The 25097-nt window shown below is 35.0% G+C and overlaps 1 protein-coding gene across 2 annotated transcripts in view; it reads right to left on the bottom strand.

Moving 5' to 3' along the window:
• Positions 1–25097, bottom strand: part of LOC137651206 (uncharacterized MFS-type transporter YhjX-like) — a 184715-nt gene that overhangs the window by 4648 nt on the left and 154970 nt on the right. For both annotated transcript variants that reach the window (XM_068384393.1, XM_068384383.1), the window contains exons 7-9: positions 6564–6790; positions 6214–6423; positions 5974–6073 (exon numbers count right to left, since the gene is read on the bottom strand). In XM_068384393.1, the coding sequence (XP_068240494.1) occupies positions 5974–6073; positions 6214–6423; positions 6564–6790 (537 nt within the window). The remainder of the gene's footprint in view (positions 1–5973; positions 6074–6213; positions 6424–6563; positions 6791–25097) is intronic.

The following is a 25097-nucleotide window of genomic DNA, read 5'->3' as shown; positions in this document are numbered from 1 at the left end:
CGAGTTTATGTAGTCTGGGGTCATTTTGTAGTCATATCTGACAGATGAGCTGGGATATCTTTGTGTATTTCTATTCTTGAGAGAATTTTGATATTTTGGTATATTTCTATTCTTGAGAGAATTTGTGATATTTTGGTATATTTCAATGCATAAATGTGTTTTCATGAAGATACAGTGATTTTCCTGCGTAATTCTCGTGAAATTTTGCCATTTTTCTATGTTGGTGCCGTTTAGAATAATCAATTTTTTCATAACTTGAATTCTATAGCTGCTAAATAATTTCAAAATATGCAGGTAGCAACCATAATATCTTTGCGCAAATCAAAGAATATTTAGATGAGTGAATAACACCTTGAGATTGACATGCATTTCCTGTTTCAGGTAGCAGATTCGGCCGTATGAATTGTGTGATCTGGGGCCATTGTGTAGTCTTATTTGACAGGTAAGCTGGCCTGTCTCTATGTATTCATATATTTTTTTCTTTTTTAAAGAATTTGCGATATTTTGGTATATCTTCAAACAAAAAACGTTATTCAGAAACGAGTTTTCTATGAAATTTTCATTATAAAACTTGGCCACGTTTATATCTGGCCCTGATATAACATTAACTAAAATTTTTGTGCACATTGTTTAACACATTAACGTCGCCCTATGGTATGATTTTATTCTATGAAAAATGTAGCCACTTTTCTCCTTTCAGAAAATTCGCTGTAATCGTCCACGCCAACTGGATCTCAGGAAATGTTGCCCAAACATCTAGGAACATGTACATATTTTTTTTTTCATCTTTACATTTAGATTTTTTGTAAATATGGTAATTTTATACTTATTTTTGAAATTTATTTTTAATAAATTTTAAATTGTCAGATTTTTTTTTTTTACTGCTTCACTTTTTTTTAGTAATGTTTGAACTAATTTTATTAGGAAACGCTATAAAGATTGTGACAAAGTAATTTTTTTATATAAATTCTTTTGACACGAGGTCGAGTTTGACCCAACGATTCCTTTAATGAGTTACAAAATAAAGATACTCATTAGGGTTAATATCATGAACACAAACCTTAAAGTTTCTCAATGACCGGAATCCAATTCCCTGTGAGCAATGGTCTCTAGTTACTTAATAAGGAAAGACAAGAGGGATAGTGGCTTGGCCCCCTAACCGCACAAAAAATCTGGTAACCTTTTATCTAATGCATTAAGCCATGTCTAAATAGAGCTCTGCCACCCAATTTATACCAAGGAACCTATACTTCATCCCACAACCTACCTTTTTCCACAATGAGCATTTTTCCCCGAGTTAATTCTTAGCCTGAAAATTATGCTAGCGACAAAGCCCCTTTATTAACACCAAAAACCACATACTTGGAAAATGCCTGTAGCTTACTAATAGGCTTAGACAAAGCTAAGACCAACAGATAAATGGTCTGAACTGTAAGATACTTGAAGAGGCCTGTCAAATGTTCGAAACGTGGAATCCTAGAATTCGTCAGTGTTGTCTACTGTATTACAATATTCGTGGTCTTCATGCAAATATTCAAGATATTCCCTTGTGATCAGAAACTTTGGTTTCTCAAATGAGACACTCATCTGAGCTCTTGTAACTGGTTTTAAGAAACAAGAATTTTGAAAAGGGATGCCATTCCTAGGGCAAGGGGAATAACAGTGTATATTAGGACCAATTACCCTGCTTTTCATAAGTCCTGCTATGAATGTGGATGTTATGAGATTCAGGTCATAAAAGTTTGTGGCAGGCAAAACAACTTCTATTTGTGTTTGATCTACTGGAATCCAAATATGGATAATTCTACCCATTATGGGTAAGATAAAAAAATGATAGAAAGGCATTCTTTGTTTTTGTTGGTGATTTCAATGCTTACTATAGGGAATAGTTAAATTCTGTTTCTCCTGCATATCACAATGGTTTAAAAGCTTTGGACATAGCCTCTGAATCTGGCTGTGAGCAACTAATAGGTGAAGCTACTCACTGGTCTGGTAACTGCTTGGACCTTGTATTTACTGACTCCCCTGGCGTTATAACAAGTAAGGTTGGTTCTCCAGTTGGGACATCTGATCAGGCCTTGATTTCATTAGTAGTGAAGACTGAACAGTCTGTCTCTGATGTGTCAACTCATGTACGATTTATATAAAATCTCAAACAGACTGGAGTGGCATTTTGAATGATCTTTGGAGCCTGAATTAGTCACAATTGTATAATAGTGTTGAGCCTATTGTTCCTTTCAATGAGAATCTAGTCTAAATAATTGATAGGTGTATCCCTTCTCTGTGGAATGGTACTAGATAAAATTTGCCTTGAAATAACCATGCTCAGCTGAGAGCTTTTGCTCAGAGAGTTTATGCTTCAACTGAAAAGAAAAGAAATACAATATAACCATAAAAGAAACTCTTTCTGGTACAACCCAGGAACATAGGTGGCGGGCTACCCTTAAATCTGCACTCTTTGGTGTCGACATAACAGTTCCTCCTGTACTTAAATCAGATGGCTCTGTCCCTCACTCTCCAAAGGAAAACGCAACCATTTTGGTTGATGTGTTTGATAGTAAGTAGAGTAATGAGCAACTTGACCTTCCTCATTCCCGTTTTCCTGAGGCTAAACTAACTAGATTAGCTTTTCGATCTCGTGAAATTAAAGCTCATTTGACACTTATGGAGGTGTACACTCAAATTGTATTTCATTTTTTTTGTTTTTTATAAACTGCAGATTTATTACCTCCTAAGTTATCTGCATTTCCGGCAAGTTAGCAAAAATAGGTTCTTTGAGCACTTATTGGAGAATTGGTAATGTTACTTTATTATGTAAACGAATTGGTGGTAGCTCAAGTCCAATTTCCATAACTCCCACATTATCTAAAGTTTTTTAACGTCTTTTGGCAAAACATCTAAATAGGTTTACTGAAGGTAAACATCTATTCCCTTGTTTGCAATTTGGCTTTCGTAAAGGTTGTGGAGTATACGATGCCCTTCTTACAATCTCCAATGCTGTACAGAAATCCCTAGATTGTGGTCAGGAAGTTTGTTGAAGGCCTAGATTTTAGTGCTTCATTTGACTGTGTTAATCATGAGGCCCTTGTTTCCAAACTCAAACAGTTGGGAGTGGGTGGGTCTTTTCTTAAAATCATTATTGAATTTTTAAGTAATAAATCGCAAAGGGTTGTTTGTTGACGGACACCATAATGAGAATAGGATATGATATCTGGTGTTCCTCAGGGTAGCGTTCTTGGCCCATTACTTTTCATGCTATATACACATGACATGTGGTTTGACATAGAAAACAAGCTCGTTGTATATGCAGAGGATGTTACTCGCTTTAATCAATTCCATCTTCTGAATATAGATATAGGGTTGCTGAATCCCGCAATAGAGACCCAGCTGAAATTAGGGCATGGTACACATTATGGGGCATGAAATTGAATCCTAACAAATATCTTTTGAAATTTTAGGTGTGATTCTTGACAGTAAATTTACTTTTGAGAAACACGTTATGTCTGTTTCTTCTTTCATTGCACAAAAGTGGCTTATTGAGGAAGTCTTTTAAGATTTTTGGTGATCAATCTTTTCTGAAGAAGTGTTTTAATTCTTTCATTCTACCTAGTTTCGAGTATTGTTCTCCTGTCTAGTCTTCAGCTGCTGAATCTAATCTTAATTTGTTGGACAGAAACTTACGGTCTATTAAATTTCTTATTCCTGATCTAGATATTAATCTCTTGCACCATTGTTCAGTTAGTTTGTTATGCATTTGCATAAGATTTTTCACATATCTTCCCGGACAGTACCATCCTGTTCGTAATACTAGGTAAGTAGTTAATTCTAACAGTCATGCCTTCTTCATCATGAAGCTCAATACTACACAGTATTCTAGAAGTTTTATTCCAGCTGTAACCAAGTTGTGGAATGATCTTCCTAATCAGGAAGTTGAATCAGTGAAACTTTGAAAGTTCCAATTCACAGAAAATATTTTTAGGTTTAACAGGCTGACATAAGTCTCTCTTTATAATTTATATATGAAATATGTGTTTTAATGTTACTGTTCTTGAAATATTTTATTTAAATTGTTCATTACTTCTCTTGATTATTTATGGGCTTTCCTCACTGGGCTATTTTTTCCTTGGGCTTATAGGCTACTGCTTTTCCAAGTAGGATTGTAGCTTAGCTAATAATAATAATAATAATAATAATAACAATAATGATAATAATAATAATAATAATAATAATAATAATAATAATAATAAAAATGACTATTATTATTATCATACTGCTACTCTACATTCAAATTCTAATAAATAGATAACAGACAACTGGAGGTTTCTCCATAGAAAACAAACTGACTATACTTGTGAAAATACCCAAAGAGGATGATAAATACAACCTAAGAGGTTTCGGAAGAATATTATAAACCTTAATATCCTTAAAAGCTAGTTTCCTTTGCTAAAACATGAAACGCAAGAATTTAAAAATTTTATCCAAACTTGTTGTAGTCACCAAAATGTTCCTGAACCTACACCAATCAAAATACACGTACCACAGTGTCTGATACAAATCATTGGAGACTACCACTTGAAAACCTCTTGGAGCCTAAAGTGAATATCTAGAGGGCTCAGAAAAACCTTTTTTAAGAGAATATGCCGGCAGTCTTGTACTGCATGTGTATTAAACATGCTCATACCTGTAACGGTATTTCTGTCTCTTGTATATTATCGTTATCGCTCTTCCTTTGCACTGATAACCTGTTAAGTCTGTATGCTCTTGAATCATTGTGTTTGACTTTTTGTGCCATTCTTGCTTGGAATGGGTTGTATATATATACTCATACTCCGTCCAAATAAAGTTAGTTGCATTCACCTTGCTTCTCAGTTATTACCTAACTGGTGCGTCCACACAGTCTACATGCGGTAAGGTGAAGTGTGTTAGGGTCTTAGATGAAAGACCCTTTAGCTTTAATCAATTAAATAGTCATATGAACCTCATGTGAGATTCACAGGAATAATTGTGAATACTAAGTTCTTCATGATTTTATTGATTACAAATGTAATAATAAATGTCATTATCAGATATACATATAATACTTAATCAAAATACAGTGACGGTATGAAATATTTAATGCTGTTAACTTTCAGTTTGAATTGAATACAAACCATTGCCTTAGTTGAAGTTGTCACATTAGGATTCAAAATTATTTGAAATATTTACAAGGAAAGCTTCCACTTCTAGAAAGGGGTTAAGATGTCAAGTTACAGCCAAAAGGAGAATAATTGTGTACTTTTGAGGATTAAAGGAAATTTTCTCCAAACATATTTGAATGACCTGATTTTTAGCTGATTTTGCATCATTTAGGATATGGCTGCTCCATTGCACAATGTGGTAGACAGCACTGCCTTTTTCAATTAATACATTAAGTGAGCATAAAAATCGAAGATGTGTTTACAGAATAAAAACGAAGGTAGTTGAAGAATACTTTACATTTTAGGTCTAAAATTTTCCCCGTATACTCAAACTTGAGCTGTATTTTACAACCTTAACTTGTCTGCTACTAGGGTGAATTTAAATACCTGACCCCATTGGAAGTTCAATGCATAATTCTATAACAAAGTCTAGCCATTAAATCAATGGGTATTTCATAAAATCTTCTGATAAGATACAAAGGTATTTTACAGCTAAAGTAAATAAAACCAGCCAAGTATTATATCCCATGAAATTAACCCATAAAGGAAATATCCGTAAGGTTATCATTTGAGAACCTCAAGTTACTACAAAGAAATATACAAACAAAAGAAATACTATTTTTCTTACACAACATTAAAATAAAAAAAATCTGCTGTGTAAATACACTTTAGAACAATGATGCGAAATCCTTTCTTCCTTGAAGCTGTCTGCCAGAATTGCCATAAGGAATTTATCAACAAGACCATTTTCAATGATTAAACCTTTTGATAAAATAAAAGATGACTTATTACTTACCCAGTAGGACAACCCCAGCCATAGTCAAGAAGCTACCAGTAAATCCAATTGCATCGAGCATCAGCTGGTTTAAAACTGCCATCAGAGGACTCGACACAGCCTTAACAATAAAAGTAATGAAAAAAAAAATAATGACCATGATATGGAAAAGAGATTCAAATATTTTTACTCTTTAATGTTCATGAGGCAGAACTGTGAAACAACATAAGTAGCCTGAGTAAAAAAAATAAAAAGACAAACCTGGCATGAGAAAATTAGTCCAAAGTTAGCTGCATAGTTCTTGGAACCAAATGCCTTTTCTGTGACAGTAGGCATAATTGCAAATATTCCTGAGAAGGTCAAATATATACACCAGACCCATACAGTGTACCCAGGCTTGCCCATATGTTTTGTGAGGGGAATTGTGCACAGCAAAATTGAAAAGAGTGTTGACAATATACGAAGAGTAGTCTGAAAGAAAAAAAAATATCTGAACTTAACGAATTCTAAACGAGACTCTGAGAAGGCTTAACTGTTCTATATGGATATAAGTCCAACAACAGAACTCAAAGAAATATGGTCAATTATATACTACATACTTTTAGTATTACCTTAAAAGAAGTCTTATCCATTATTCTTCCCCACAGAATTCTACCAGAGGCATTGAACAGAGCAGCCAGAGATCCAACCATGGCAAGGAAGTGATCATCTTTGATGAAGGTTTGACCAAACGTTTTATACATGGCACTGACATAGGATATGGCTATACCGTTGAACATATAAATAAACCAAAGCATGTAGAATAGTTTGTTTCTCAGAACTTGTTTAGGGCCCAGATCTGTTGGAATCAATAACAATATCAAAACAATATGAAAGGCATCATAATACAAATTTGTTTTTTGAAAAAAAAAATATCTTTGTAGATACGGACAAGCAATCCATAAACCCGTTCCTAATTTATCAATGCTAGACTGTGCATCAGTCCCATCTCCTGAGGGCACATGCCGTTTTTCCGCATGAAATGGGAAACTTGAAACAAAATCTAGATCAAATCAATGCATGGTGTAAATTATGGGAATAAAGTTAAACTTTAACAAAACTAATATCATAATATCAAGTTGGTCAAAGACACCGGAACCTCCAATCTAGATCTTTTCATTAATAAAATTCCTTTAAATACAAGTAATCTTCAAAATTCTAGGTATTAGTCTTGATTATATATTAACTTTTTAGATAAAGAATGCGTTTAAGAATTTTGGAACCTATATTATCCAGATATTTTTCCCTTATCCTTAATATGAGTAATAATAATAATCATCCTTTCAAGGCATTCCGATCTTCCTATGCTAATAAGTACCCATACTTTGCATACACACACACACACACACACACATATATATATATATATATATATATATATATATATATATATACACACACACACATATATATATATATATATATATATATATATATGTGTGTGTATATATATATATATATATATATATATATATATATATATATATATACAGTACATAGGCGGTATATGTACCGTGCTAGGCGGTATACCATGTTTGCCAACGTTTATACTCGTATGAGCGGATGAGAAACTTCGTAGAGTAATGAGAGCTTTGGGTGAGGAGGAAATGCCCCCAAAATCTCAATGAAGTCACTGGCAGTAGGGTGAAGGATCAGGTTTAAAGCGATGGACAAACTTTCTCTTCGGCTTTTACTCCTGATGCCTGGTGGTTGATCTTACTAGAATTAGTATGGACCGGTAGGGGTCACTTGCCTCAGGTAGATAGGCACAATGCAACACAAGGAACTGGTTATCCTGTGATGTATCTAGCCAATGAATCCTCTAAGGATTTAGTCAGTCATGGAAAGAGAAGATGACAAAATGGCCCCCGGTCCCGGGCGTAGTGGGGTACTAAGAATCTCCCGGTTTATAAACACTAAAGAACAATTCAAAATAGGTAATTGGAATGTTAGAACCATGAATCAGATTGGGAAGTTACAGCAAGTGGAGAGTGCTATTATGAAATATAGTTTGGATATCCTGGCCGTAAGTGAAACACGTTGTAAGGGGATTGATAAGGAAACTTTAGACCAAGGAAATATATATATATATATATATATATATATATATATATATATATATATATACATTTACATACATACACACACACACACACACACATATATATATATATATATATATATATATCTACCCGGTAAGATCAGATGGAGTTGGAAGAGAAGGGGTAGGAATGATGATGACACTAAGAGCAGAAAAGGCATTAACCAAGTGGAGACCTGTAAATAGTAGATTGTTAATAGCAAAGTTCAAACCAAAGCAGTGCAATATGGGTATTATAGTTTGCTATATCCCATAAAATGATTCTCCTGAAGAAAGGAAAGATTATCTAATACTATGAAGACCTGCAGAGTGTAATAGATGAGATCCCTGAGAGAGACATGAAAATTGTGATTGGTGACTTCAATGCTAAAACTGGAAGAAATAACCAAGGGATAGAAATTGTGATGGGTGTCGAGGGTCTTGGCAAAGTTGTAAATGAAAATGGAACACATTTCATAAGTTTCTGTTCAGCAAACAATCTTGTCATTGGAGGTATTCTTTTTCAACACAAGCACACCCACAAGTATATATGGACTTCACCGTGTGGCAATTACAAAAATCAGGTAGAACACATTGCCATTAATAAAGAGAGAAGAAGGAATCTGAGAAATGTAAGAAGCTATAGAGGTGCAGATATTGGTAGTGATCACCAGCTCCTCATTGCTATACTGAAATTAAAACTGAAAGCACCCAACAGAAAGATAGATAGAATACCTACGTTTGATACAACTGAGCTTTTAGAGCAAGAGCACAGAGAAACATTTGCAATTGAATCTAGGAATCGATTTGCAGTCTTAATGACTTTAAGGGACAAAGAACAGAATTAATGAAGAATGGTGTGATATTAGGAACATATATCAGTCAGTTGGTAGTGAAGTCTTGGGACACACAGTTACAAGGAGAAAGGCATGGATATCAAATGATACTTGGGATACAATAAAAAGGAGACAAAGACAGAAATTTATTGTTGAAAGTTTTCGAGGAAGTAATAAAAATTACAAGGTAAAGTATGCTAAGTATTCCAGTATTGATAGTGAGGTCAAAAGAAAAGACAGGAATGGCTGGAGAGAATATTTAGACAGTAAAGCAGACGAGGGTAGGGTGACTATGCTATGAATTCAGGAGGTGGCTATGGTGTAAGAATTGCTCATAGAATTATTGATGAAATCTCGACTGGGGTAAAGAAGAAGAAGCATATACCAATCAAAAAGAGAGATGGCTCTATCATAGGAACAGAAGATGCAGAAAGGCAACATTGGATGGAACACTTAAGTGGGGTTATGAATAGGAGATATGAAGGGAATAATTTGATTGATATACTTGAAGCTGATGAAGACCTTGATGTGATCATGACTGAATTCAGTGTGTTTGAAGTCGAAGCTATCCTAAACAAATAAAAGAGATGGAAAGCCCCAGGATATGATGGAATAACTGCCGAGATGATACTGGCTGAAAATGAAGTGACTCCCAGACTGCTTACAAGATTATTTTGAAAAATGTGGCATGAAGAGGCAAAACCTGATGTATTGGAGTTAGGAGTGTTGGTGAAAATAGCAAAAAGAAAAAAAAAAGGAGACCTGACTGATTGCAATAATTACAGATGTATAACACTTACGTCAGTTGTTATGAAAATATATAGTATGCTTACTCTAAAGAGACTGGAGAGAAAGATTGATGAAAAACTGAGAGATGAACAAGCAGGATTTAGAAAAGGTAGAAGTTGCACTGACCAAATTTTAATTTTGAGACATGTTGTACAGCAATGCATAGAATATAGAAATCCCCTTTGGATGGAATTTGTGGATATGAAAAAGCCTTTGATAGTGTGCACCGGCCAATTTTGTCGAGTCCTGCGTTATTATGGACTTCTTTTTAGATACGTGTATTTGATCAAGTCTGTTCATGAGCATAGCAAGTGCAAAGTTAACGTTAATGGAGTATTATCAAATGAATTTCCGGTGAACAGAGGAGTACCCCAAGGGCATGCGTAGTCACCTATGTTGTTTATCCTCCTCATCAGAGATGGTGGAGAAGGATTGGACTGGATTGCTTATAGGAATTAGGCAGACTTAGAGCATGCTGATGATGCTGTCCTTGTTAGCAGAACACCCAAACCTGAAATATCACACGAGGTTGGGCTGAAGATAAAAAGAAGAAAGCCAGAGATGATGAGAACGGAGTATGCAATGGAAGATGAAATATCATTGGAAGGAGAAAGGATTAATGAGGTAGAATCATTTAAGTATTTAGGAACTATGATCTCCAATACAGGGTCTTTGAAATTAGTTTACTGAAAGATTGAAAAAATAAAATCAGACAATGGCTAGGTTAAGTAAAATTTGGAAATCAAATCGCCTGAAATTACATAAAAAAATCAGACTATATGTCAGTTTAGTGAGATCGGTGTTACTTTATGGACATGTATCATGGTACGACAATGAAACAATCTCTAATAGATTTAGTAGATTTGAGAGCAAAGCCTTCAGAAGGATAATGGAAGTTAAATGGCAGAACAGGATTAGAAATGAAACTAAAAGAGAGATTACTCAAGTGCCATATGTTGATGAGATCATGACGAGGGGTAGATGTATATGGTTTGGGCATGCTCTTAACACTCTCCAAGAGAAATTAGTTTACCAAATGTTCAGTTGGGCTCCACAAGGCACTAGAAGAGTTCGAAATTCCAGGCCTACATGGCAGAGGACTATGAAGCGCGAAGTAGGAGATGATGAATGGAAAAGTATTCAATTAAAAGCTCAAGATAGAGACAACTGGCAAAATCTAACCAAGGCTCTTTACGTGTATATATATATATATATATATATATATATATATATATATATATATATATATATATATACTGTATATATATGTATATATATACATATAAATATATATATATATATATATATATATAAATATAAATATTTATATATATATATATATATATATTATATATGTATATGTATATATATATATATATATATATATATATATATATATATATATATATATATACACACATATATATACTGTATATATATATATATATATATATATATTTAAATTTATATGTAAACACAAACATACATAAATATATATATATATATATATATATATATATATATATATATATATATATATATATATATATATATATATATAAATATATATATAGACACAAACATACATATATATATATATATATATATATGTGTGTGTATATATATATATATATATATATATATATACATATATATGTATATATATATATATATATATATATATATATATATATATATATATATATATATGTATATATATATATATATATATATATATGCTCTTGGGACACAGCTTCTCCCTAAGGCAATTTTCATTAAATATAGTCTTAGTGGCGTCAATGAGTTTCCTTTAGGAATCTTCATATTTCCTCAGCTTCTTTAAGTTTTCAGACATAATCCTTAGGTTTAATGAACGATTATTCATTTTCTTCATACTTTATTCACTACAACACTGTTTCGACAAAACTATTTCTTTATCGAGTAATTGCTGACTTTCATAAGTTTACAATTCCTTTTTTACATTAGCTTCTTCAAATATTACGATTAATCATCTTGAGATTACATTCTAAATAAATTAAAAATTCTAAAAATTAAAAAGTTAAAAAGGAAAAGGTGAAAATTTTCAAAATTCAGGGATCCTTAGATTATGAAGAGGATGATGTTTGATTACATACAGTACTTATATATATATATATATATATATATATATATATATATATATATATATATATATATATATATGTATATATATATATATATATGCGCACACATACCTAGATGCATGCTCGGACTTGCACCACTATATAGTTTATCCATGTCGCTTTCTGCTTGAGGGGAGCGTATGATTAGAATCTTTCTGTATGTTCAAAGTTGGCCTAGAGGGCGATGCTTACAGCTTCAGCAATTATAAGTCCCATCAATTCCTTTAGTGAAGTTTTCAAGTCGTGGACTTCAATTTAGTGTTGGTTTATTGGCCCCTGATTCCCATGGATCAGCATCCTTCTTGGGACTGTTGTAGTAGTGTGTCCAATATTGTCTTTTCTGTGAGATTTACACATCTCCTCGGGGCATGAAAATTTATAGACGTTGGTGCACTCTTCTTTTGGTCCTTTGGGGCGGTATTGTTTTTCATCATAAGACTTTCAGTCAGATTGGGCTTGCTCTATATTACAAGTTTTACTTTTTGGTAAGGGGCTTTTGGGGAGGACACACATCGATTGAAGATTCCTCGCAATGTCCAGGTTTCATCTTTGTAGGCCGAACCAAAGCTAAGGCGGTGGTAGATGATAAGGATTTTGTCTACGTGGGGTTTTGCCGTCGTTGGTTATTGAACTTCATTGAATTTCTTCCTTATGGGTTCTTCTATCATACTGTCTGGATATTCGTTATTCGTTAGTAGTTACCGAATTCTGTTTAGTTCGGCATCTACACCTTTCCAAGTTTTCCTGTGGGTAAGCACTTATTACTGACTTTTTGTATGCTTCGGGGCACTCGCCTCTAGCATTTAAGCATCGTCCTGCGTTGGTTGATTTAGTGTATACCGATGTCTTGAATTCGTCATACTGTTGTTTGCCTTGGACATCAAGGAAAGGCAGTGTTTTTTCTTGACTGTATTCGGTTGTGAAATTAAGAACAGATTTTTTCCTAAGTTTATCAGCTAACTCTTCTGTCTCTGTTTTTGTCGTGATGAATATGCCATCGATGTAATGTCCATAGATTTTTGGGTTCTTGTTTTCTTTGAAGGTCTTTTCTTCGACGGTTGTCATATACATGTTGGCAAATAGAGTCCCAAGAGGAGATTCCATGGCTACACCATCTATTTGTCGAAATAGCTGTCCACTGAGAGGAACGGAGCTGACATACTGCATACCTTACCATATGCTGGATATGTTAAATGATGATTTGGGGCCCTAGGTCACTGCCGTCTCAATACACAAGGCCTGGGCATGCCGACCGTGTGAGAGCTGTGACGTCATAGCCAGCGTCGGTTGATCCAAGCAGCTGCGCAGCAAGCGTTACGTTCAAACTCAGTCTGCAATCTGTCTTCATCCAAGCAATAGCCTCTGGCGATGCTCCCTTGGTGATTGGTATTTTACCCTCTAATATTGGATTTCATACTGGATATTATGCAAGGTAAGAGTTGTACATGGTTTACCTATTGAATTTACTGTAGTAATATAAAAATTTTGTGGTTTATAACTGCATTACCAGTCGGTTTATATACAAAAGCCGGTAATTCCAGCTGGGTATGTTTGAATATCTTGGGCAAATACCGTAAACTAAACTTATTGCATTGCTACTTCGCTTGTTATATAGTCATTGATAACAAGATCTGCTTTGAGAGGAACAGGATGTAAGGCAGTATTACACTGTAATGCAGTTTTAAACTGGGATGTGATAAAATTTTAAATTTACCGTTACTGTTTTGTATCTCGTGTGGCCGTACGAGAACGCTGCTCCTGTGATTTGTGTTTTATCTTCTAATATTTGATTTCATGCAGGGTATTATGCAAGGTAAAAGTTACACATAGTTTACTTATTGGATTTAAGGTAGTAAAATAAAAATGTGTTTTATAACTGCTTTACCGGTCGGTTTATATACAAAAGCCGGTAATTCCAGCTTGGTATGTTTGAATATCTTGGGCAAATACCGTAAACTAAACTTATTGCATTGCTACTTCGCTTGTTATATAGTCATTGATAACAAGATCTGCTTTGAGAGGAACAGGATGTAAGGCAGTATTACACTGTAATGCAGTTTTAAACTGGGATGTGATAAAATTTTAAATTTACTGTTACTGTTTTGTATCTCGTGTGGCCGTACGAGAACGCGACAGTGTTTTTGATAATATAAAGGCAAAAAGCATAGGCAACAAATTTCTTATCATAATTCAACTCAATGTATGTTGTTTGATCGGTTACTAGTATTTTAAAGTTTGGATGAGGAATGTTTTCTCAAAAATTATATAACAATAACATTATCTGCCATAAAATCAACAGGACGTAAGCAGGGTGACGAGATTCTGAAAATTTAAATAAGGGACGCCTAAATCAATGGCGTAAGGAAAATTTTTCCGTTGGGGGGGAGGCGGCGTTTAAAATGGCACTCTCGCAATTTCTGTGTATCTGACAGCAAATTGCAGCATAGAAAAATGCAATTTTGGACGATTTTCATAAGACCAATTGAAATTTTTACACAATGACTATCAACACCGGTAGGCCTACATTGTACATTTACCAAAAACATACTGACGATGTTGATTCTTTGCTATAAACTCAATCACAATATCTATCAAGTCAAGGCTATCGCTTTTCTAAGCATTCTGTGTTTTTTTTTTCTTACGATTTAGTATAGCTATAATTTGGTCGTCGGTTCCAATTTTATTGTTAAATCTTTAACGCCTTTCGTTTAATTGATATTTCACAGAAGACAATTATCTAATGTTTTAATTGATATTCAGCAATACTGCATTGGTTATAAATAAATCAAGGTTTCTAAAGTGCTTTTGTATTAGCAAAATAGACATACACACACGTATATATATATATATATATATATATATATATATATATATATATATATATATATATATATATATATATATATATGCTTAGGCCTGTTACTCACAATTCCTTGGTGGCGTTCATAACTGGAAGATAGCTTTTCTCCTGACGAACTGTCCTGCAGATAGTTTTCAGAATAACATCTAATTTTTGATGGAGCGTGTAAGCTTCACGAATTAGTCTGCTTTGAATATGACCTGACTTTCGTCGAGAACTAATGTCAATCTCACTGTAAAAAGTGGAAATGTAAACCAGCGAAACAGTGGAGGGCATGCAAGATCGGCCATGATCTGTGAAGCCTTGTGAAAAATAATTCATGTATTTAAAATTAATCGTAAATTTCATCTCTACATGTTCAAGAATCTAAAACTTTCATTTTTCAGTTTTTGTCAATTAGTTTTGGATTTTGCAAATATTTTGGCATCAACATTTTCATCATCATAGCCTATATATTAAAGTGTAATTCAATCAGCCAGTGTAGTCCCGAAGAATCGAAACTCGTGTCGACACCAAATAATATATAGAGAAACTTTAATGCAATATCCTGTTATTCTGAAAATTATCTGCCGGTGTAATGGTCTGCCCGCCCCCCCCCCCCCCTGCGTCCGAAATTCTCTACGGGGGAAATATGGCCCAGGATATATATCCCCCGGGGGAACTTTGTCCCAGGATTGAATTCCCCCTCTGGGCCAAGATTCCCCTTTTGCTTGGTGGAGGTAACCTTTATTTTTTTTTTCGTTTGCCCTTGAAATAAATTCAATCGGATTTCATAGAAAAGCTGCACAAATTGCAACACAATGAAGGGTTACATTTAGGCAATAAATTGAGGTCACGGTTAGGTTAGAATTTACTCCCATCATATTCAACAAGTAAAACAAACATAATGGCCAACAACGGTTTTTTTTTCGAGCAAATGTACAGATGTGTGGTATATCTGGTCAAAGCTGTTGACACCATCCTTGGTGAAGTGTAAAAGCTAATAATCTCGGGTAACCCAACTGAATGGGTATCATCTTTCTCATGCATAGTGCTTCTTAGCATCAAGTGTACTTTCTTTTTATTTTTTAGCTGGACAGTACGAAAGAAGAGTAAGGTTTTCACTATATATATATATATATATATATATGTATATATATATATATATATATATATATATATGTATATATATATATATATATATATATATATATATATATATATATATTTATTTATATATATTCCTCATATTTTGTTAAACTTACCGTTGATTATTTAATTCATCAAAATAGTTTCTCGGTAAGGGAAGGTGGGGGAGAAATGGCCGGGGGGGGGGGGGGGGGGGAAATAACAGCCCGGGCTGCTTTTCCCCGGGGGGAAATTGATCCTAGGCTAATTTTCCCGGGGGGAATTTCAGTCTGGGGGGGAATATTTCCTGCTACACTGCATTGGTTATAAAAGATAAAGGTTTCTAAAGTGTTTTTGTATCAGCAATATATATGTATGTATATACATATATATATATATATATATATATATATATATATATATATATATATATATATATATATGTGTGTGTGTGTGGATATGAATTATATTTATATATATGTATGTATATACTGTGTGAGTATATAAATATATATATATATATATATATATATATATATATATATATATATATATATATTTCTGATACAAAACACTTTAGAAACCTTTATCTTTTATAACCAATGCAGTAACCATCAAATAAAATATTGAATAATTGTCTCAAGTAAGCTAATGATAAATAGTAAGTAAAAACAGTATGTTTAGATAAGCGATAGCCCTGACTTGATCGACATTGCGATTGAGTTTATAGTAAAGAATCAACATCATCAGTATGTTTGGTTTAAATCAACCAAATAGGCCTACATACATATATGTTGCCACATTGGTCACCAGTGTGATAACAACTGTAGGTGCTAGAATGTGGGCTAACCTTTAGTAAAAAGATAACAGGTTGTATACAAGCACTTGCAAGCAGGAATGTCAAAAAAAAATCAAACAAACTAAGACATGATACAGCAAGCACAAACAGGTTGGTCTATTATCAGTGCAAGAAAGAGCGAAAGGTAAACCAAAAAAGTAATAACGTTGGAGGGTACGAGTGTGTATGAAACATGCGATACAATACACATCTCCTTTGACATTGGAATAATGAAAAACCCAACTGACATCATCGTAGCTAAGGAGAATCTTAACTGAGGTGTCATGTTACAAACTTTAGTTCATGTCTTATCATCATCTTATAACATTTATCATTGATTTTTACTCTAGTAGGTTATTTCTTTCGAATGTGCATTATAGCCTGGTTATTTTTTTGATTTTGCATCTTCACTGTTGCCAATTTCGGAAGGCCGCCTTTTCTTTACCTCGTATCTCACAAAAGTTCACTAGTATATAATATATTTTTTTTTAAATATCAAAAATACGAGAAAAGGCGTCCCGGGGAGTGTTCATACGGGACACGGGATAAATGTCATAAATATGAAACAATCCTGTCAAATACAGACGTCTGGTCACCCTGGATGTTAGGCATTTTTGCACCGTAAGAAAACTGTAACTGGGATGTATGATCAAATTTTGAATTTACTGTCACTACTTTGTATCTCGTGTGGCCATACGAGAATGTGTCGGTGATTTATTAATATAAAAGCAAATATGATATGCAAAAAAAGGTCTTATCAATAATTTCTTGAAAATTATATTTGTGGAAAAAAAATATCATTAATATATTTTTGCAGATGCCAAGGTCATGCTGTGTGCCGGGATGTAAAAGTAATTATTCAAGATCAGATGTTTCTGCGTTCCGCTTCCCAAGGGATGAACAACGACGGCAGCTATGGATAAAAGCCATCCACAGAGAAGACTTTACACCTACCCCTAATACAATCGTGTGTGCAAAGCACTTCGAAGAAAGTTTCATCGTTACAGAAGACAGCATTACACGTCCTGATGGAACTGTGATCACCGCTAAGAGGGGGACGCCAACTCTGACCAAGGATGCATACCCGACTATCTTCCATAATCAACCAAAATACATGTCACAGAAAGTACCACCAGCTCGTAGGAATCCGCAGAAAACAAAAGACAAGGTACTTGAACGAGATGAATTAAAGTTTCAAACATGGATGGAAAATGACACTGTAAATAGTTTCGATGAATTTGTTAAAAACTTTATTAATAGGCTTTCTAAGGATTGGTTGTTTGTTTCAAGAGAAGACTGTGTATCTTTCCTTAAAGTTAATTGTGAGGACCAACCAAAGCTAATTGTATCTTTTAAAGTGATGAAAGACTTGAAAGTTTTAGTATGGTACGAAAACACTGCTTTAAATTCTAACAAATTTAAATGGCTTTTAGGATCAGAAAACAAATGGGATCGGTGGTCAAAATTTGAAAATTTATTGAGTCACTTGAGTTCTAACCTTCAATCAGCTATTAGTGATGTTGACAGAGTGACCCAGTGTATTAAAGTTATTGAGGGGTTATTGGAAACTGAATCAGAAAATGACAAGTGTTCAAAGGGGGGAGTGTTATGGTTTTGTGCTGATCAGTTAAGCATGTTTTGTAAAGAAAAAGTTGCATACAGCTGTGATTTTTTGGTTTGGGCATATAGTGTCTATTTGTCAAGGCCATCACTGTACATACATCTACGTGACAGCAAGGTCCTTATTCTCCCTCATCCTGATTACCTAAGGAAGCTTAATGTATCTGGTGCAAAGTCTGTGTGTAATGGAAATTCACATGAGCTCTTTTTAAGGAAAAATTTTGCAACACTAAAAAGTGAAGAAAAAATTGTAAATGTGCTGCTTGATGAGATACATGTAAACAAAGGCCTCTCATATAAAGGAGGTAAAGTTTATGGTGCTTCTGTTAACTCTAGTGAACCTGCAACAACAGTTCAGGCTTTTATGATTTCATCAATCCTTTCGAAAAACAAACATGTTGCTGCTTTGTACCCAGTCTGTAATCTGACAGCACAGACACTTCTTGAGTTGACGCACAAAGTTTTGGTGTTCCTCCATGATATAGGATACATTGTCGTATCATTAATCTCTGATAACAACAGGGTTAACAGAAATATGTTCGAGAAAATGTGTGATGGAAATCTTGCCTCCTCCATTCCAAATCCATATGATTTGACTGTGCCACTTTTCTTCCTTTTTGATTCAGTTCATTTACTGAAAAGCATACGAAATAATTGGTTAAATCAGAAAAATCCCATTCAAACTTTTGTAATACCTTCACCTTCCAATTTCCAAATTCAGGAAAATGCAAATCTTCTGCCACTGAAAGAACTCTACACAAAAGAACGTGATAAATATGTTAAACTAGCGCCAGGTTTGTCAGAGAAAGTTCTTTTCCCTACTAATTTGGAAAGACAGAATGTGCAGTTTGTTGTCAGACTGTTTGATGAAAAGAATGTAGCTGCATTGAAAACAATGAATACTTTTGATGTGTCAGGTACTATTAATTTCTTGGAACAAATAATATCCTGGTGGCATATTGTAAATGTGAAAACTCCAAAGAAAGGCGTCCACCTACGTCAGAAAGAATCTGACCCTATTAAGCAAGATTCATCTTCAGATCCAAACTTGATATTTCTCAGTAAATTTGATCACTGGCTTGGTGCTTGGGAAGAGTTGGATATGCCTCACCATGGAAGGAATGGTAGATTGTCAAGAGAAACATATTTTGCTCTCAGGCACACTACATCAACATTGATAAAATTATGTGATTATTTGTTGAAGCACCATAACTTTCATTATGTATTACTGGGGAAATTTCAAACAGATAAGCTAGAAAGTAGATTTGGACAGTATAGAAAGATGAGTGGTACAAATTATAATGTAGCTGTTGCTCAAGTAATGGAATCTGAAAAGAAACTAAAAATTATGAATGTTCTTTCCATGGCTTCGTCGAAGTCTGGTCCATTAACCATCTTTGAGTTAAATTCCTCTCCATGTGAACTTGACTCTAAGTGTGATTCTGTCGATTGTTTAGAGAAATTCAAGGAGGCTGAGGAATATGTGGATGAAGAAGGCTTGTCAAAGGAAGATGAAAATGTTATGATTTATATTGCAGGTTACGTTGCTCACAGCACTAAAACAAAGCTAAAATGTCAATTATGTTTAAGTAGGGTCTCTCTTGATAGAGCAATTGAAGTTGATATTCCTGACAATTGTAAATATCTCAAAATCCTTGACAGAGGTGGCTTGAAATGGCCAACAGATTTTACACTTTCACTTTGTATTTCCACTTACCAAATATTTCAATCTCTCATTGGTAATTTCAAGAACGATTTTTTGCAATGCAATAATCAAAGAGAGGTTCTTGTTAAGCTAGCTTTGAATTTTCAGGTAAAGTCTTTTAATGTAAATGAATGTTGCTCATGTGGTAGATCAGTAAGTACACTACTTAGGATGTGTATCTGGCCTCTGTCCAATATATTATTAAATAATTATGCAAAGTGTTACAATAACAAAATAAGTCATGAAAAAAGTAAAAAGAGAAAACTTTCAACACTTGACAACTAAGGTAATTTTGCAGGAAAGTTTGTCTGTACTCTAATATGTCATTTTGAAATGCTATGAATTGTTTGTAATTTCCCTTAAAATGCAGTCTTGATGTGTGTAATATGTTTCATGTATGTTGCAGATTACTACTTTAATAAAATCTTAGGCTCTCAAGAGTGTGTCTATTGTTATTATCATAGAATGAGAACGAGGTGAAAAATGTATTGCTAAATTATTATCATTACAGTATCATGACAATAAGGTGAAAATATATATTATTATTATTATTATTGTTATTATTTCAACATGATAATAAGGTGAAAAAATAATAATCTGACCTAGTCCAGGTCAATACTTCATGAATTTATGAAGTAACATAAATGGATAAAAACAGAAATAACTAGTAGAATAGCACCATAAGGGGTGTTAGAAGAACGTAAGTAGTCGATACTGTTAAAGGAACAGGAACAAATAAATAAATGAGGGTAAGTATGTTTGAAATAGAGAACTCGGTAACGACGCAGGCCGTGACGTCATAATTCTGAGACCCAGGCCTTGTGTATTGAGACGGCAGTAGGTCCTCATGCTGAAGCTAACATAAAATTACAAATTGTTCCTCATGCTGAAGCTAACGTAAAATTGCAAATTGTTTTAAATTTAAGAGCTTCGCCTATGTAATGAATTATATACCGAAATCTGGCTATAATCATTTGTATTGGATTCTAAAATATTAATCTCTATATTTACCTATCTTTTCTACCTAGGCACTAAAAATAACTACAAGAAAAGAGAAACAATAACTGCGACAATATCCGTATTCTATGTCTCTCTTATATGAAAAGATTAAACATACACTTTTACCACTTTTCTATTTACTACTGAGCCTGTGATCACGAGGCAGAGAGTTTGGATGTAAAATGTATTTGTAGCTTAGTGTTTGAATAAAATTATCGTAAACAGACAAGCCTCATCGTGTTACCCAAGTCTTACCAATCAGCTATAATGGTGATGGGTTCATTTTGAATCTGAGTATGTATGGCACAGTAGGATCATTTCTTATCTCTTTTTAATAGCCGAAAGTGTATGATCGTCAAATATCACCTTGATTTTGACCCAGCATAGGTTTGAATCCTTGCCCTGCCAAAAATTCCATTCATAAATATTTTCCTCTTAGGTCTATGACCCCGAAGCAGAGTATGGTACAATCAATATTGACAGGTAGGCCTATTAGAATTGAAACTTGATGTTTGAGTAACTGAACATTATGTGATAGTGATAAAACTATCATAAACAGCCGAGTATTGTAAATTTATCTTTCTGCCATAATGTTGGAGACGGGTTGATTCTAAATCTAAATACATGATCCACAGCCAGAGTGAATTCGAAATGTGACATGATATTTGAATAAAAGAAGATTACAATTATGTATATATATTATACTTGCTAAGCTACAACCCTAGTTGGAATAGCAGGGTGCTATAAGCCCAAGGGCTCCAAAAGGGATAATAGCCCAGTGAGGAAAGGACATAACGAAAAACTACGAGAAGATTAAGAACAATAATATTAAAACAAATCTTTCATATATAAACTATAAAAACTTGAAAATAACAAGAGGATAAAAACTTCAAAATAACGAGAGGAAGAGAAACGATAGTGCCCGAGTGTTCCCTCAAGCAAGAGATCTTTAACCCAAGACAGTGGAAGACCATGGTACAGAGGATATGGCACTACCCAAGACTAGAGAAAAATGGTTTGATTTTAGAGTCCTTCTCCTAGAAGAGCTGCTTACCATAGCTTAAGAATCTCTTCTACACTTACCAAAAGGAAAGTAGCCACTGAACAATTACAGTGTAGTAGTTAACCTCTTGAGAGAAGAAGAATTATCTAGTAATTTCAGTGTTGTCAAGTATAGGAGAAAAGAGGAGAATGTATATAGAATAGGCCAGATTATTCTGTGTACGTGTCGGCAAATATGAAATGATCCGTAACCAGAGAGAGGGATCCAATGTAGTACTGTCTGACCAGTCAAAGGACCCAATAACTCTCTAGCGGTAGTATCTCATATATATATATATATATATATATATATATATATATATATATATATATATATATATATATATATACATACATATAAAAAAATGAAAATATGAAATATAAGATTAAGTCCTGACTAGTTTCGTGATACTTCTTCAGAGGACTGATTTATTGAACGTTCGGTTGGTCGGTTTGTATTAAAGCCAACACTTCTTGTTGGCACGGGCCTTTCCCTGCAATTTTGGAAGGTTGGTTGATTAATTGAGAGAAATTTTTTAAAGATTTTTAGTTGTAGAGACAGATGTGAACAGGGTAAGGATGATGGTGGTAGTAGGAGAGGGCCATCATGTCACGGATAGTGGTAGTTAGAAAAAGGGGGGTGTAAGTCCTTTGAATAGTAGGAAAAGGTTGCAGGTGGAGTTGTCCAACCCTTTACTCCCTAGGGTCCCTGCGGAAAGTTTTTAGTAGTAGAGTAAGTAAGGAAATATATAGAAGATGAGGTGAATAGGGCCTTTCGGTGAGGGGAGGAGATGGTTGAATGAGTTTCTGAGGTCGTTACATTGGTGGAGGTAGTCTTTTAAGCAATTGTCTGTGTGTTTCTATGTTTTCGACAATTGCTTTTGCCAGTGTGGCAGCAGCCTGCCAGGCTTGTGGGGAGTTGGTGTCTATTTGTAGCTCACCCCTCAGCTGTGTTGTTTCCCTACACTCTAGTAAGTAGTGCAGGAGGGCCTGTTGTGGTGTGACATCAGTGCTCGCAGGGTCTTTGGATGTTATCAAGGATCTCCCAGTTTGCCTTATATCCCAGTCTGAGCCTGTGTATACATACAGCTTGCGCTCTTAGGGTGTATCTGTCTATGGGGGGAGGCTCTAGCTCCGTGGCCCATTTGTACCATGTGGCAGAGGGAGAGCCATTCCCTATCTACTTGTGTAGCTCCTTGATTAGATTTTCTTTGAGGTGTGGCTTTATTTTATTCTTAATCTGTTGAAGGGCAGGCTGTATGTGCACCTGTACACTTTCTATGTGCCTGGTGTTTTTGGCTAGTTCATCAGCCTTCTCGTTCCCTGGTATCCCAATGTGACTGGGAATCCAGTTCAGAGTTACATGTCTGTCTTTTTCATTGTGCTGATACCATAGTGCTTTGATATCAGCCAGCAAGGTCTTGTTTTCTTTATTCTTTTTCTGTTGCAAGGCTTGCATTGAGGATCTTGAATCAGTATTTATGACTACTGGTCCTTCCTCATTTTCAATGGAGTATTGTAGTGCTTGTTTTATTGAAACAAGCTCTGTATGCATGGTGGATGCATTGTTGGATGTCCTCCAGTAGGCCGTGAGGTTACTATAAAATACTGCAGCCACACTGTTTGGGTTCCAGGGTCTACGGTACCGTCAGTGTAGTAGGTCTGTGCCCCTGCTGTTTCCGCAATCCGGATTGCTGCCTGGGTTGCATTCCTAAGTTCCTCCATTATGCAGTCTTCCTTTGCTCTAGGAAGCTTGGTGTATCTGAAAGTTGCTACTTGTTTCTTCCATGGTGGAATGTGTTGTGCACCCTGTCCTGAGTCTGGGCTTTGTTGCAAAATATCCTCAGCTAGGCCCAGGCTCTTTATGTTGCTACTATGGTCTTTGCCATAGAAGCTTGGGGTTTGAATATCAGGGTGCTTTGATAGTTCCTCTCGTACTCTCTTTTTTGTTACAGATTCTCTGTCTGAGAGGAAAATCTTTGCAATTATGAATGCATTTCTCTGTGCAATCCTGTCTTCAAGGGATGGCAGACCAGTCTCCATCCTTATGTTGCACAGTCTTGTCCATATAGGGGCTCCTAGCATGAGCCTCATGGCATTGTTTTGAATTACTTCTACTGAGGCTTTTTGGGTGTCTGTCAGGTTTGTGAGGGTTGGAGCGGCATAATCTACTAGCGTTCTGAAACAGGCTAGATAGTACTTCTTTTGAACATGCTCATTTGCTCCGTCATTTAGTCATGTATCTCATGGCTGCTAGTCTGGCATCCGCTTTTTCCTTGAGATACTTGATTTCCTCCTTGAAGGTGAGTTGCTTGTCTATTACAACTACCAGGTATGTGTAACTGTCCACCCACTCTAGGGGTTCCATTCCTATTGTGAGTGGATGCAGGGGGTTTGGGGCTTTGATAGTCATTGCCTTGGTTTTTCCAATGTTTATTTTCAGTCCTAGCTCATTGGACTTTTGACTGATGTCATTCAGTGCTCTCTGCATTCTTACCATTCTGACTGGTCCTCGAGCTATTACACATACGTCATCCACATAGATAAATATCTCTACTCCTTCAGGGAGGTGGAGAGAGGCTATATTTTCCATGAGGATGTTGAATAGGAAAGGGCTGAGAATCCCTCCTTGTGGTGTGCTATTTTCCAAGTCGTGGAAAGCTGATATCAATACTTGGAATTTGACTCTAGCTTGTCTTCCTAGCACGTAGTTCTTAGTCCATGCTAGTAGATGGCCTTTTACTCCTTTTCTGGCCAATGACTGCAGCATTACTGCTGGGCTGGCAAGCTCAAAGGCTTTTTCAAAGTCTATGAAAACTATTGTTGCCTTCTTTTGATTAATGCAGCTGAGAACGTCAGTAATGCATTCAGTTCCAATTCCCTCCTGATATGCATACAGCTGTTTGTGTAGGGGGCCAATTTTGAATTTCATTCTGTTTAGAACCATTTTTTCTCCTGTCTTTTCCATGCAGGATACTAAAGCTATTGATCTGGGATTTTCAGGATCCTTAGGCTTGGGGATCGGCTGTGTGTCTCGTTGCCTCCAGGCTTGAGGCCTGGTGTGCTCAA

This window comes from Palaemon carinicauda, chromosome 1 (assembly GCF_036898095.1).
Source record: "Palaemon carinicauda isolate YSFRI2023 chromosome 1, ASM3689809v2, whole genome shotgun sequence".
Taxonomy (NCBI): Eukaryota; Metazoa; Arthropoda; class Malacostraca; order Decapoda; family Palaemonidae; genus Palaemon; species Palaemon carinicauda.
Note: the sequence above shows the minus strand (reverse complement) of the source record. Positions and strands in the feature narration are given on the sequence as shown.